The sequence below is a fragment of the Scaptodrosophila lebanonensis genome, unplaced genomic scaffold, assembly GCF_003285725.1.
Source record: "Scaptodrosophila lebanonensis strain 11010-0011.00,11010-0021.00 unplaced genomic scaffold, SlebRS2 tig00000001-arrow-pilon, whole genome shotgun sequence".
NCBI lineage: Eukaryota > Metazoa > Arthropoda > Insecta > Diptera > Drosophilidae > Scaptodrosophila > Scaptodrosophila lebanonensis.
In genome coordinates this window covers 17,078,724-17,092,980 of record NW_022060529.1, presented here as the reverse complement: position 1 = coordinate 17,092,980, position 14,257 = coordinate 17,078,724, and the positions used below count along the sequence as shown (strand labels likewise).

General features: G+C 37.5%; 1 protein-coding gene across 1 annotated transcript; it reads right to left on the bottom strand.

Annotated features, from left to right (window-relative positions):
• Window positions 1-284: 284 nt before the first annotated feature.
• LOC115634086 (inner centromere protein A) lies at window positions 285-7,545 on the bottom strand. The gene is made up of 5 exons (XM_030531641.1): window positions 7,239-7,545; window positions 3,723-4,127; window positions 2,402-2,582; window positions 2,027-2,169; window positions 285-1,265 (listed from the first exon to the last, which is right to left on the bottom strand). Exons 2-5 carry the CDS (start codon window positions 4,101-4,103, stop codon window positions 342-344), a joined length of 1,629 nt encoding a protein of 542 aa, XP_030387501.1. The 5' UTR covers window positions 4,104-4,127; window positions 7,239-7,545; the 3' UTR covers window positions 285-341.
• Window positions 7,546-14,257: the final 6,712 nt, after the last annotated feature.

Below are 14,257 nucleotides of genomic sequence, written 5' to 3'. Positions count from 1 at the left end.
GACAAAATTATCAAAATGAAAATTGTTTGCTTTTCTTCTAGTTTTAATATCACCGAGTTTATAATATTTTAAACAAACAATATAGTAATTGAAAATATATTATATACATATATTAATTTTTAGGGGTTTTGGAGAATTTAAATGAGGTTCTGAAAGTAAACAAACTGGCAAGGAAATTGATTTAGTTATTTCTCTATGTAGGATTGCACGTCTGCTAGTACGAATATGAGTATCTCGGAAAGAGAATGATGAGTTTTAAAATTAGTTTTAACACAACTAAGCTCTGGACCATATAAAAAATTGTATTTATTTGTATAAAAACGTAACAAACTTGATTACAACTAAACTAACATGCTTGCATTATTGTCGCAAAACTCATAAATGTTATCAACGAATTGCATATCATTTATTTTAGCAGCTTGAGTAATAGGCTTCTGTTTGGTGGTCGCCTTATCATCAGGGTCCGTTTTAACGACGCCCTTTACATCTGTTGTTTCGTCGAGCGTCATGCGTTTCAGGTTATTCAACATTGAAATGTCCTGTTTAATTTCATTCTTTAGCTCGAGCAGCTCATGCTCTGTCTTCACAATATCCTCAGCATAGGCTTCAATATTGCGTTGCAGTTGACCCACCGACTCCTCCATCTCTTTGGTTGTATACCGTTCGTTCTGGAGTCGGAACAATTTGCACTTCTGCGACAGCTGTCGGGTTAGGGTGTATTCGCGCTCATAGCGGGCATTTATCTCAGCATGCATCGCGGCCAGCTTGTTGCGAACGCTGCTCCTCAGTGGCGCATCCTTGCGGCGCCGTCTTATGCAATTTAGGTCCCTGTTGCTGATGTTATTGTGGTTGTTTTTGTTGCAGTTGCTGATGACAGGTGCATGAGTCGAACGCATTTGCTCGCGGCGATGCCGACGACGTCGACGCACAGTGGCACGGGTTTCAGCTAATTTATAGAGTTGGGTCTTGCTGCTTGGGTTAGGGGTAAGTGCCTGGACTCGTTCCTGTTTCTCCTTATATAGCTGATCGGGCTGTAGGACAGCCATAGGCTTCACACAACTCTCATGTTGAAATATTTTTTGCGGCACTTTGGCAATTGGTTTACTTGGAAGATTGGCCTTTTTGGCAGTTTTGGAGAGACGAAATAGTTTCTTCAACCATTGGAACATTGAGAAGTTTGTGGCGGACGGCTTGTGCTTCTCCTCCACCAGTCTCATAGGCAGTGGGCCGTGGAGTTGTCGGCGCTGCTTGAGTGATAGGCGTATCTGCAAATAGAAAAACCAAACAAAATTAGCTTTTATGACTAATTCTAACTTGCTACAGCAAATTGCCTGCAAGTCCATTAATGACTAATTTTAGTGGCACCATCAAACAATACCAACACAAACCAAATGTGCGACAATTAAAGTCCTATTACCCTATAAATGAAAACAGGGCCCCTTTCTAGGCGGCCCGCCAACCATGATAAGGAACTTAATGGCCTCCCAGTAGGGTTAGAAAAATAGTCATAGCATGCCAGTAACTAGAAGCAAGAAACCAGCAAAACACGCCCGCGAGCATAATTATAGCTAAAAAAGCATTAAGTTTAATATAAAAATCAATAGGCAAATTGATTTCGTTTCGTGCGTCATGAAACAACTTCAAAAAATAAAGAAAAAAAAAAAAACAACGATGCATAATCAACTCAATCCAATAAAACATATAGCCGTACAAACATGTGTATGGTGGGGAAGTGTTTCCTTCGGAATGGGAATTTGGGGGCGCAAGCGACATGAATTTCACATTTCTTAGCTTTGCGTGTGGCGCCAGGCGTCTGTCGACTGTGCATAGTTGAGGGACGGACAGAAACAAAAAAAAAAATGAAGAGAAAACAACAAAAAGAACGCTTATTATGCAATCACTGTCGACTTTTCCCACTACTATGTATTATTTGGGCCGCCTTTTTTGCACGGCAACTTGTTCATGGTGTTCGTGCTGTGTGGGTTGGTGGGTCATTGCAGGGGTGTGGGGGAGGGTGGCATATTACCTCATTGTGCACACGACTCCATGCGCGCCAAACGGGCAAAATGGCCATGTTGCCATCGTAGCTGCGCTCGATGCCGCGCCAACTTTCCGTTATAACGTAATCGTCGTAGTCACGCGATGCTGCGTCAAAGCCATGGCCGCCATCTTGGATATTTGTAAGAGGAAATGGCATGAAACCGGAAATGTGCGACAGTCGATTGAAATACGGAAATTCAAAGAAAAATAATTAAAAAAAGGTAAAACAAATATTAAAAATGCAAACAAAAATAAGTGCCCGTAATTCAATTTCTAATTAATTCAAAACTAGTTCACCTAACCACATCTCAAGCAATTCAAACAAATATTTTGCTTGACTCACCTTGTTTGCACTTATTGCCATTTTTATTATTGTTGTTGCTATTGTAGTTGTTGCAGTAAATATGCGCATTGCCATTACGGAGCTCATCGTCAATCAGCGCCTTGATTATGTCATTGCATGTGGTTTTATTTGTTACACCCGATACATAACGCGGTTCCTCATCGTCCAGCCAAATGGGTATTTCCTTATGGCCTTGCTCCTGTGTGGGGGCAAATTGGCTTATTAATGTTTGTGCGGCCGTCAAATTTATAGTCTGGTGTTTCAATATGAACACAAAGTTGTTTTCTATTTTGTATTCCCTTATGTCATCATCAATCCTACCACATACATAGAATGATGAAATATATCTATCTACAATTAGCAGACAAAGCGGTGGTGAATGAACACAATGATAAAAAAAAAAATTAATGGGATTTTCGCACATTGGAATAACAATTTCCGAGATTGATCAGTTTAAATGATGTAGTTGGTACACGCATTTTCGAGATAATCGTGCGTATCTTTGATTGATTACAACAGCTTAAAATTCAAATTTTAACCCACTTCTGTTATTTCAAGGAATATATCATTATTAATGCCAAATGTCCATAAACACTTATGCAATAATCGGTTCTAAAATAAATACTATTTAAAGAAGCTTTACAAGAAATCAAAATTTTTCCTAAGCAATTCATTATATTTATCTATATATGCATTTAAATAAGTAGGCGTGCATATACATATATGTAGGTTCCATATAATAATTTATATTTGTGTGCATTTAATATTTGTAAAGTTATTTTCAAACGTGCATTATTAATATCATATCCAAATATAAAAAAAACTACACTCTAATAACACAGAAATTCTAAAAAGTGAATAGACATTTGAACTATCCCTATTTTAAGTTATACAGGTTGAGTAACACCAACTTCTGTTGAAATGCTAAAGGGAGCGTTAATTGTTTCTGAATTTCTGATGGGAACCAACAAATAAATATTGATATGGAGTAAATATTATGATTAGTGTAATTATTTCTACAATACTGTCCAATTTCATTTTCTGCTCTACCCAATTCGTGTTTAAAGCCTATGGAACTGTACGGGGGTGTTATATTTTCCATATGACTATGACTAACAAACTGTCGAAAGATATGTACGAGTGCTCGTATAATGCAGGTACTTGCTTCCTTCACCTGCCCACCCAATTAGATGATTTGTTTGATTTCTTTGGAATAACCACCACTGAGCCCTCGCCAACTCTCAACCCCTCGCTGTTCGTAGATTGTGTGTGTGTGTGTGGAGTGTTGGGGGGGGGGGGGGGGGGCGGCTGTGTTTACTCGCATATTCGCTGTACTTACCACAGTGCTATTAACGCCATACAGGGAAATGGAACGATGGCGACGAGCAGCGGCTGCGGTTGTGGCAGCCGTATGGCTACTTCCGTTAGCAGTGCCATGTTTATATTTGCATGAACGTGCCAATGGCGTTTGTTGTTGCACGTTCATTTTCACGTTCCCATCCACCAGTCGTTCTTCATACGCATTTTCCGCTTGCTTATTATACAAATGTGCCTTGTTCTTCTTTTTGTTGTTGTAGTGGTTGTTCTTGCTGTCTTGATTTTGGCCGCGTTGTTGATGTTTGGTTGGCAATATGGGGCTTTCGGGCAAATTCAATAGCGACGGACAGGTGTCAAGATTATCATCATCGATGAACGTTGAGTTCTGTTGTTGGGGCGCCATTTTGAATATTTCCACTAATTGGCACTGCAATAAAAGAACAAATAAATGGATGGCTTGAAAAGTGTACACACGGATGTAGTACATGAAGTCATGTACATATTAGTAGCATGTATGTATGTGTATATTGTATATATGGGCATGCTCTTCCGATTTTTCAAAACACGCGAAAAGCCTGTTAGACATTTTTGTTGGTGGTCTGGCCGGGTCCGGTCCAACTCGGCGGGTGGGGGCGCCTACGCCTAACGATCAATTTAGATTTGTTGCCTGCGATTAAATAAATTATACACGAACTTTTCGCTCTGTGCATTGCTACATACATTCTGGGTGGTCTAACCCTCTACCCCCCAACTGTGCAGGACCTAACAATCCACGGCAAACTTCATTCCAACGGTCATGTTGCCTGATTCCTAGAAAATTACTGTGCCTACCGTTGCCATTATTCAGTCATGTGCCAGGCGTTTAGTTTGTTGTGTTTTTTTCTTCTTGTTTCTGGCCATATTGTTATTGGTGTTGCTGCCGCATAATTTGTTGCCACCGTTGCCTGGCAGTTCGTTGTACCGACTCCTGCCTGCCTTGTCTTGCCTTGCCAGCTGCATTTGTATGCAAATTTGTAGCCAAAAAAATATTTTGCACATGCAGTTCGTGTATTGCCTGACTGCTTGCCACCTTCCCTGGCTGCTACCTTATGAATTAATGCTAATTTATGCCGTTGGAAAATGCAGCACAGCACGTTCCTGAAATTATATTTTCTTTTTGGAGCCCCCCCCCCCAACCTTAGAAGGCGTAACAAGGCTCGGGGGCTATAAATATTATATGCATATATACATATATAGGAAGCACCAAGATGCAGATGGCTATCTAGAAAAAGTTTCTAGTCTCTATGATCACATTAAGTAAGAGACGATCTAAAGGGGTCCTTAAGTTTTCGAAGCAAGACAAATTTTAAGAGGTCTTTCTTTAAATATTTTCAAAAGTTATTTAATGATTATCTATTTAAATCGTAAAAAAGTGTACGGATGATGGAAATGATTCGAAATTCTAATTGCAAACAAATTTTCTAAGCTTTAATATTTGTGTTTCTTTATCAATTATCAAATGAAGAATATCTTTAAATTTTATTTCAACAAATCCATCATAACTAATTCAAAATCAAAGCGTGAAGTACTTATATATTTTTAATAAGTTTAGAATGAAACTTTTCAAGCCTCATGCCTAGATTTCATAGCATAACTTTTTGGCATTGCTATGTAAGCAAAATTACACGACTTTTTCAAAGTTCGCCCATTCTTACAACCGGTTCATCAAATATTTAGCTGTGTCTGTCCTGCAACACACGCCCCACAGACCTGCACCTCACTCGAACGCTATTAGATAAATGAGTTTTAGTTCTACAAATTGCTGCAAAGGATTTCGAATGCATACGGGTAGGCCCCCGGCTTAGGAAGCCTTTGATTACCCGCCCAATGTTGCATGGACATGCAAACAGCCATTTTAAAATGTAATTTCCAATCAAGATAAGTTCAAATGTAAATTTCATTAAGCTTCGACAGACGTCCGGACTTCCACACGTCTAGCCAGTTATTCGAGTAGCGGCTTCTGACGTTTTCAGTGCAATTAATTATTTTCTAGAAAAGGTTAACTGCCCGTCCATATTATTTTTATTGTTCTTAATGCATAATTAATGTGATGGTCACTCCTAAGCTAGGTCCTTGGCTGAAATGTTTTGAATTTCGATGACGCGTCCGAACTATGACGTAAAGTTCAATGTTTCCGCAAGACATTAAGTGAATTTATTTTTAAATGGTTTTCTGTATAATTTTGTTTTCGGCTCACACTTCGATTCCTTGAATATGTTTGTTAAGGCATTTGATAATTTCCGTCGCTTGCATCAGACACTACCTTTGCGTGCTGGATGTCTATTAAAATATTGCTATGTCTCGTTGGCTTTGAATATTGAAAACATTTTTTACAACGAACAGAACACGCCGTTGGCGCGTGTGTATTGATTTGGACGCCAATGCGGCGTATGAGTAATAGTGTGATTGTTCTAAAGCTTATACGGGGATTTCCTATAAGTATTATTGGCTGGATATACTAATGCTTGCCTGCTATTTGTACCTTTCAATGAAAATAAAAGTAAGGATAATTATATGGTTTGTAATGCCCAGAAGTAGGAATGCTTCCCCTGGTGCTGTTCCTATTGCATAAACAAGTATAGTATAGTATATGTAGTATATGATTAGCATGACGAGACACTAATCGATATAGACTTGTCTGCTGGTCTGTCTGTCTGTCTGTTTCAAACACTACTCTCCTTTAGTTTTAGTTTTTCTTACTATTCATAAAAAGTTGTTGTACGAAATACCCTTTTGTTGTAAGCACTTATATAAATTTTTAAATACAAAAATAAATTCCTGCTTTTTAAATTGACAATAAAGGGTAGACAGCATCGGCACGTATCTTGAAATGCCTTTCATTATCTTATAACAATTAAGTAGGATTATTTTTAAAAACTTGAGTTGAAGGATCAGCCACATGACTGTTTTATTATTAACAAATATTATTTAACTCTTTTAGGACGGAAATCTAGTAGATTGTTGGCGATTACGATAAGCGATGTTGCCGTTTCTGAACACATTTTTCGCATTTGATTTGAAATACAAATACAGTTTGCAACCAATGTTATTAAAATTTTCTTAGTTAAAGGCACACAAATTCTCAGAAATTGTTTCCTATTCATTCCTATTACTCTGAATTGCATTTTTCAAAACTAACAAGGTTTTTAACTTTAAAATTCGTATAGCTTACTCAATATCGAGAACTGATCATTTTTATTTTATAAATCCTGCAATGCTGGTGAAAATTGCAAATTGAGCCCGTATTTAAATGCTTAGATAAGAGCCCGATTGGTGCTTATGCCGATTTTAGCCTATTTCAGAAGTCTTAACGGGAACACTCAATCTTTAGAGCCCTATTGTTGTACTGGGCCACAAGTTGAATTTTGGCACCCAAAGAACCACAGAATATTGTGGAATCAACTGTGAATTCTCCCAGTGCCAAGATACAACAAAAGCAATTGTTTTGGCACTCTAACACAGATGTGGCTCCTTCGAATGATCATTTGATCCGACTTACCTCTCTGTTCGCCCTTTCTTTATCGTTTCCTCTGTTCCACTTTCTTTCGACCTATCGCTGGCGATGTTTTCTTTTTTGTGTGGAATTCTTTGCCTAGTTTTGTTCGATTTTGAAATATGTCTTTATCCTTTTCCTTTTTTTTAAATTTGCAGCTTGAGCTTGTAACACTATTACACCAGTCTGGTTTTCACTATCAACTGTGTGCCACACTTGCCCTGCCGCAGGACATGTTAATCCTTTGAGCTTTGACACTTGACTGAAGTTCAAATTCGTGTTCGCGGCAACGTAATGTTCAAAACGTTAGCGCTAGCAGTGGCAGTGGCAGGGGCACTGCCGGAAACTGCTAATATTTTTCTAGATCTAGACAGGTGCTAACGTGTTGTCCTTGTTTGGCGCTGGCACTGGCACGGCGCGGCACAGCGAGCAATATTCAAATAGAGTCCTTTGGCCTGCACGGCGCCTATTTCACCAGCAATTTTCACAGCCACTGTTCCAACAGTGTGTGTGTGTGTGTGTTGTTAATTTTTTCGTTTGGTGTTTCTTTGCTGTTGCCCCTGACAACTAAAACGCGCATTCGATGCACAACAAACTGACGATGGCACGGCGTATCCTTGACGACGGCATGTGACTAACTAAAATTTTATTTCCTACCACACACAACTTTAAAGCAAACGCGACAACTGGCTGCTAGCTACCAACTACCAATACACAGGCACAAACATATACCTGCACGCATGTATGATGTGGCCAATACACGCACACACACCTGGTAATAACAACAATAGCCAGGGGGTTGGTGCGCTGCCGTCATCGACCAGGCTGTAGCGGCAATTGTTGGTAATAACAACTGCCACAAAGGCTGGCACGCTGGCTTGCTGGCTTGCTGGCAGGCTGGCAGTAAGGCAGCCAACCAGCAACCACCAGCAGGGGCAGCAAACAGTTACCACCAAGTTATGCTACCAATTTCTACCAAGCCCTGGCGACCACTCCCTCATCGTTGTCGTTTTTTGACGTTGCATTTTTGTATAGCGTGCTCCTTGTTGTTGCTTTTCCCTCTGCCTCTACCTCTGGCTCTGCTTCTGCTTCTGCCACTGACTCTGCTACCAATACTAATGCTAACATTTGCGCTGTGCGCACTTTGCGTTATTTGGTAAAACGAGATTGTTGATAACGTGACACAGCCACACCAACAACAACAACAACAACAACAACAAAAGCAAGTTCTATAAAAACTAGTGGCACATACAATAAAAATATTGCTGCGTCCGAGGCACTACCATGAGGCGAAATGGCAGTAGTATAGTATAGTATTGTGCAGGGTTCAGTGTGTGGGGTGTAGGGTGTAGGGATAGAGGTGGTTGGCGTGTGTTGTGTATTTTATTGTTAATGGGTAGCAGCCTTTACATTTAGGTTCGATTTTTTTTTTGTCTTTTTATACTTATTAATGACGAAGCATTTACGGGCCTTTGTTGTGAACAAAGCTACGGTCAGATAAGCAAACTATTTGCACACAAATTCGTTCCTTGAAACAAGTATATCCTGAGGTAATTCCTATTTCAATCATAATGCATTAACACTTTTCAAAAAGTGTGATTTAAAACAGTAAAAATATTTTATAGCTTAACAAATGTTTAACAAATGGCTTTCAGCTACAAAACCGCAGAGTCTTTTATGTTCTTTCTTTAATTATTTTGAATGCAATATGAGGCTAATCTTTGAATCAGAGATAATTGTGCTTACATTACATTTGATCCTGCTAGCCTTGGTCGCGCACAAAATACGAATACTTGCAGATCTTTCGACTCTCTATCGGAAAATTTGTGACTACTTATTACATTCCTTAAAGGGTACAACACGATTTAAGTGAATATATTCAGCGTTTCTTGATGAACGGAAAGCATGCCCCAGCCCATTTTGCTTAGATTCGGGTATAGAGGACAAAAATAAATTGTTAATCTTCAATAATACTATGTTAGATGTTCAAAATATTAATCTTATTATTTTTCCTTTTAATTAATTTAAGTTAATTTTTAATTCGTTCGCTATAGCAGAGGTGATTAGAAATATATAAAAACTTTGAAGCTACTGAGGTTACTTGAAAGACCAATCAGTTTTACTTGAAGTCAATTTCGGAGATTCATGATCTATGTACTATAAATCACCTAGTTATAAGTTTGAGCTTACCACATGAAAATGCATTTTTTTTAGTGTGCCCCCAAAACTGTACAGTCCAAAAGTGTTATTTAAATTAATATGGGCCTATTGTGGTTGTAATATATGAGCTAGCGTAAGGGGCTGGAAAGGCCATCAACAATTCAACTACAAAGCTCGGACCACGAACGGTTTTGCTAAAACGCGTGAAATTTTTGCGCTTGTAAATGATTGATTTGGTCTTTCGTCCCCTGACCCCTGCATGGCCGAACTCATTTGCCCCGCGGCGGCGGTGTCCTTAGCAGCTGGGGGGCAAGTGCGGGCTCAACCTGTCGGTCGTTGTGGTTCAGTGATTTCACGGTATGGCACCGACGACGAAGGCACTGGTAACGCCAATGGCCACGGCACCGGCGTCACAATAAATAAACATAATGCTTATTATAATGGTGGCGGCATCGGCATCGACGTCGACGGCGGCGGCGGCGATGTTGAGTTAGTGTGGGAAAACACACGAGCAAATAATTGCCGTTAGAGTTGCGTGGTGAAATTCGCTCTGCGGTGGCTATGCGTGGCAATTAATTTTTATTTAGATTTAGCCGCCCTCAACTCTCCGTGCAACTCAACGGAGTAATTAAGGTGCAGAAAAAAGGAAACATTACACTCATGAGTGTGCGACATGGAAAACAAATTTTCGCGCCCACTGCTCAACACCCAACGCTTCGTGCCTAATTCCCTTTTTTTGTTGTCCAGAACTCCCTCTTTTCACCAGTCAGTTGCAGTCCACAGATACTGTGCTTTGTTGTTTGCACACGATTGTTGAATAGTTGCACTTGATGGTGCCCGGGTGCGGGTTCGGGTTCGGGTCTGGGTCTGCGTCCGGGTCCGAGTGGTGTCCACCGTAGCGGCGTTGCATGCAGTGCATATGAAAATTTCATTATGACGGGGGTGTTACCAGTTTGCTTGGTGGGTGGTTGAATTTGGTTTTTGTGCTTAAGCAGTGATTGCTTTTTATTGTAGATTGTGGTATAGAGATTGTCAGCGTAGGGTGATATGCACCTGGACATTCAAATGGGTGTATCCAAAACTATTTTTGATTTACTAATCTACTTAGCATACGGTTAGTTTTGTAAATGTCCAAGTCTCCATTGGTCATAGATGCCCTTTTTCAATAGAAGTGCACAATTTTATTCTCAAAATATGATAAGTATGAGCACTGATATTAATTATGAATTTCATTACATTTTTTTAATAACTACAATTTTATTATTTCTCAAAAAAAGAAGATAAATACATGCTTCAGGGTCTTACCCTGCGAATAACTTATAAGCTATATTGTGTCCGTCCTGTCTATTATCATTATAGTATATAGAAGTTTTCAAAATTTACGCTTATGGTGATTCTTGGTCATTTGTCATGTTATCAGCATGCCTTAAAAAGAATCCTCTGTGCCCACTTTTAAGGCGATAGTTCGGAAATTGCGGGGGGAGTAGTAGTTATACATAAGTATGTATAACTTGTGGTCCACCATTCTCCCTTCTGGGTAATTCAAACTTTTACACCAAAATGCTATACCCTTAATCTTTTCATGGATTATTCCTTCCCTAATATTATGATACAAATATTAATTACAGTATATTATTTACTCTATTATTCCAACAATTGGCATAAGTTTCTTTTATTTAAAATAAGTCAATTAAAATTTTTGAGTTGTGTAAAAAAAACTTACAAAAAATAGAAAAAAATAAATGTAAAAGAATATTTCATAAACGTATTTGTTTAACGAATATAATATTATAATGGATTCGTCTTGATGTGGCATTACATATTGTATCGTGAAACGGCCATCTATATCCGCCTGCAGGATGATCTGAACTGCTCCAAAAGTAAATTAATCACATTTGATCGGTCCAGACAATATTTAATTACTTTATCGATTGGCAATGTACCATTACCAAATAATCTTGAAGTTTATTTTTAATCGAAACACAACTTTAATCTTTACATCTATACTATTGTAAACAAGGGTTCTCTTAGACTTATTAAAAGTTAGTCTTAAAAGTTTGATCCTCTGCTTTGTTTCTTTGTTTTTTTTTTCTGCATTTCACAATCTTTTTCCGGCTTTATACTAGCGCATAAATAATAATAAATATTATAATCATTTTCACCTGATTTTAACCGAACTTTCTCTGCCTACCACACTTGCTAATATATCTTCGGTAATTCCATTTTTAACTTTTATTCTACATAAATTGGTTATCTAGTACTTGATTCTGAGCTTACTTTCTCTGATAATTTAATTATTTATTTTCAGTTTGTATATCTTTAAATGCCTCTGACTACTCTTGCCTGGGACTTAAATATGAATGCAATTTTGTATAATATTTGAATTCTTTCACCTATGTCGACAGCCTCTGTATGTCGAAAAAATAGGAATATTAGATAAATAAATTTAAAAATATTGTTGTTTATTTATTTGATTAAAATTGTAAGTGGAAGGAATTGAAATGTAGTTATTGTAAGAATAACGCAATTATTTAATTTGAAGTCTTAGACAAATTATATATGGCACCCAAAATATGAGTAATACGAAAACAAAGTTGATCTTGACAATAATAATTTTCATTTATTCAAATATTTGGCGACTTACTTACCAACTTAATTACCAATGAGAAAAAGCACTATCAGGCATATTTCGTATTCTATACTCGTACATGAATATACATATACGATCGATGAGAAAGAACTAGAGAGTAACGTATTTCATATATTTAAGAACCTTTGTTCTTCTAATCGCTATACCCTAGCAAATGAGCGAGAGGGCGATAATGCAACAGGCCCTCTAAAAGAAATACTTACCAGACTGAGACACACATACATTTTTAAGAAGATATGTACGAGTATATAGCGGGCACATCTATTAAGCTGAAATAATTACGAGTGAGCAAAAGGCAGAAGGCAGAGGGCACAACTGCTGGTCGACTGAAGGCAGTAGGACAGTTGGCTTCCCCCATTCCTTACCTCGTGCCATGGCCCGAAAAGGAACGGCGGCTGCTGAGGCCGTTGCAGCTGCAGGTGCAGAAATCAACGAGCGCAACGGAGCGGCACAGGTCGACCCAGAGACGGTTGCAGGACGGAAGGAAGCTGTTGCGCGGGTCAAAACACTTGTCTTCGTCATAGTCGATGACGACTGAGGGTTCTCTGAACCTGTTTATGCTGTTTTTTTGTTTTTTTGTTTTTTGTTTTTGGCGCGCATGCCAAAGGTTGCGTCTGGCAAGCTGTTACTGACTGAGTCAGGCTGTTAGCAGGTTCTTTTAGGGGTTGTGCCGTTAAGGGCCGCGGCTGCGCAGTCGCAGTTTCTGGCAGTTGTTGTTCATTGACCTGAAAAGGCGCGCGTCTTTAAAAGTGAAACACATTTCTCAAATGTTGTTCTTTTTTTGTAATAATGTTTTGTTTCTTGTTCGAGACGATCTTTATTAATGCGAAGCTGTTACTGTTACTGTTGTTGTTGTTTCTGTTGATTTCTTGTCGTTATTAACTATAGCTACATTTTGGTTTTGGTTTCGTTTTGTGTATTTACATTATGTTGTAGTATGTTGTTTATAGTTAATGCAATGTGAATAAGTTTTCGCAAGGTGTAGTAGTAAATTGATTTTTGTGTTTCTTTTATTTTATTTGGTTTATTATATGAGATATAAAAATGCTTGCTTTGCATTGCACCAATTTGTGTCGAAAGTAATAATTGTTCTTAAAAAAATCTACGTAAAATGAATTTTGTTTGGTATTTCAAACATAAAACGTGTAACACACAAATGTGTGTTATGCATTATTTTAAACAATTTCGTATATTTTAATATAACAAATATGCAAACTGTTTCTCTCTAGTTTGCCTACAATTTTATTAGTGTTTTTTTTTTTGTTTTTTTTTTTAGTTTTTGCAAAATGTTTTATATTTATAAATACGTACTTAAAAATGTAATTTAAAGTATTTGACAAAATGTATTAATAATTAATTTTCTATATAAACTTATTGTATTTACAATTTGTTTATGGCAATTATTTTTCTCTAAATGTAAAGCTTTGAAATTTCAAAAAGAATTTAACTTATGTTCGAATCTATGAATCCTTTTTCCATTTCGAGTTTTTATATTTGCCAATTTTTTTTTAAGTTTCTTCTTAATTTAAAGCGTTTTTTTTTGTTTGTATATTATTGATTTATTTGAATTGCAATATGAATCTGCGACATTTTAAATTGTAGTTGTTATTGAATTATCTTTAAACTATTATAATTGTATTCGTTTCTCGGCTCAAATTAATTTTATATTTAGTTAATCATTGGAATAAACATGCGATTAAAATATGAATGGGATATGTGAACAGAAACAGAAGTACTTTAGTTTTCTAATTCGAAAATAGGGCACGAAAATTGGTTATTAAAAGGCTTGTCATTCCCATTTTTTAGGCGTATACATACCTTTAACAATTGTTGCACTTTTGCGTGTGAAACCAGCTAAGCTTAATGCAAAACATTAAAATATTGCAGCAACGTTTCCATAATCAGAGTTTATGTTTCAAGAAGGCACCTATCCAATTGTTAGCTTTAAACACTCTTGTAACAATAGATGATTCTTCCCTCTGGCAAAATATCTTACAAATTGTATATACAAGTTTCTGCTCAATTGTTAAACAAATTGCCCAATCTTTGTGGCTTTTGTACATTCCTTTTACAAGTATTGGCCACACATTCTAATTGTATTCTAGTTATGCTTCCTTCTGCTAGGTGTGGCATAGGAATGCAAATAAACTGGTTAGATATCAATTATTCAATAAACATTTTACTCTTGGACGTGCTTCTTGTTCATTTACTTTTA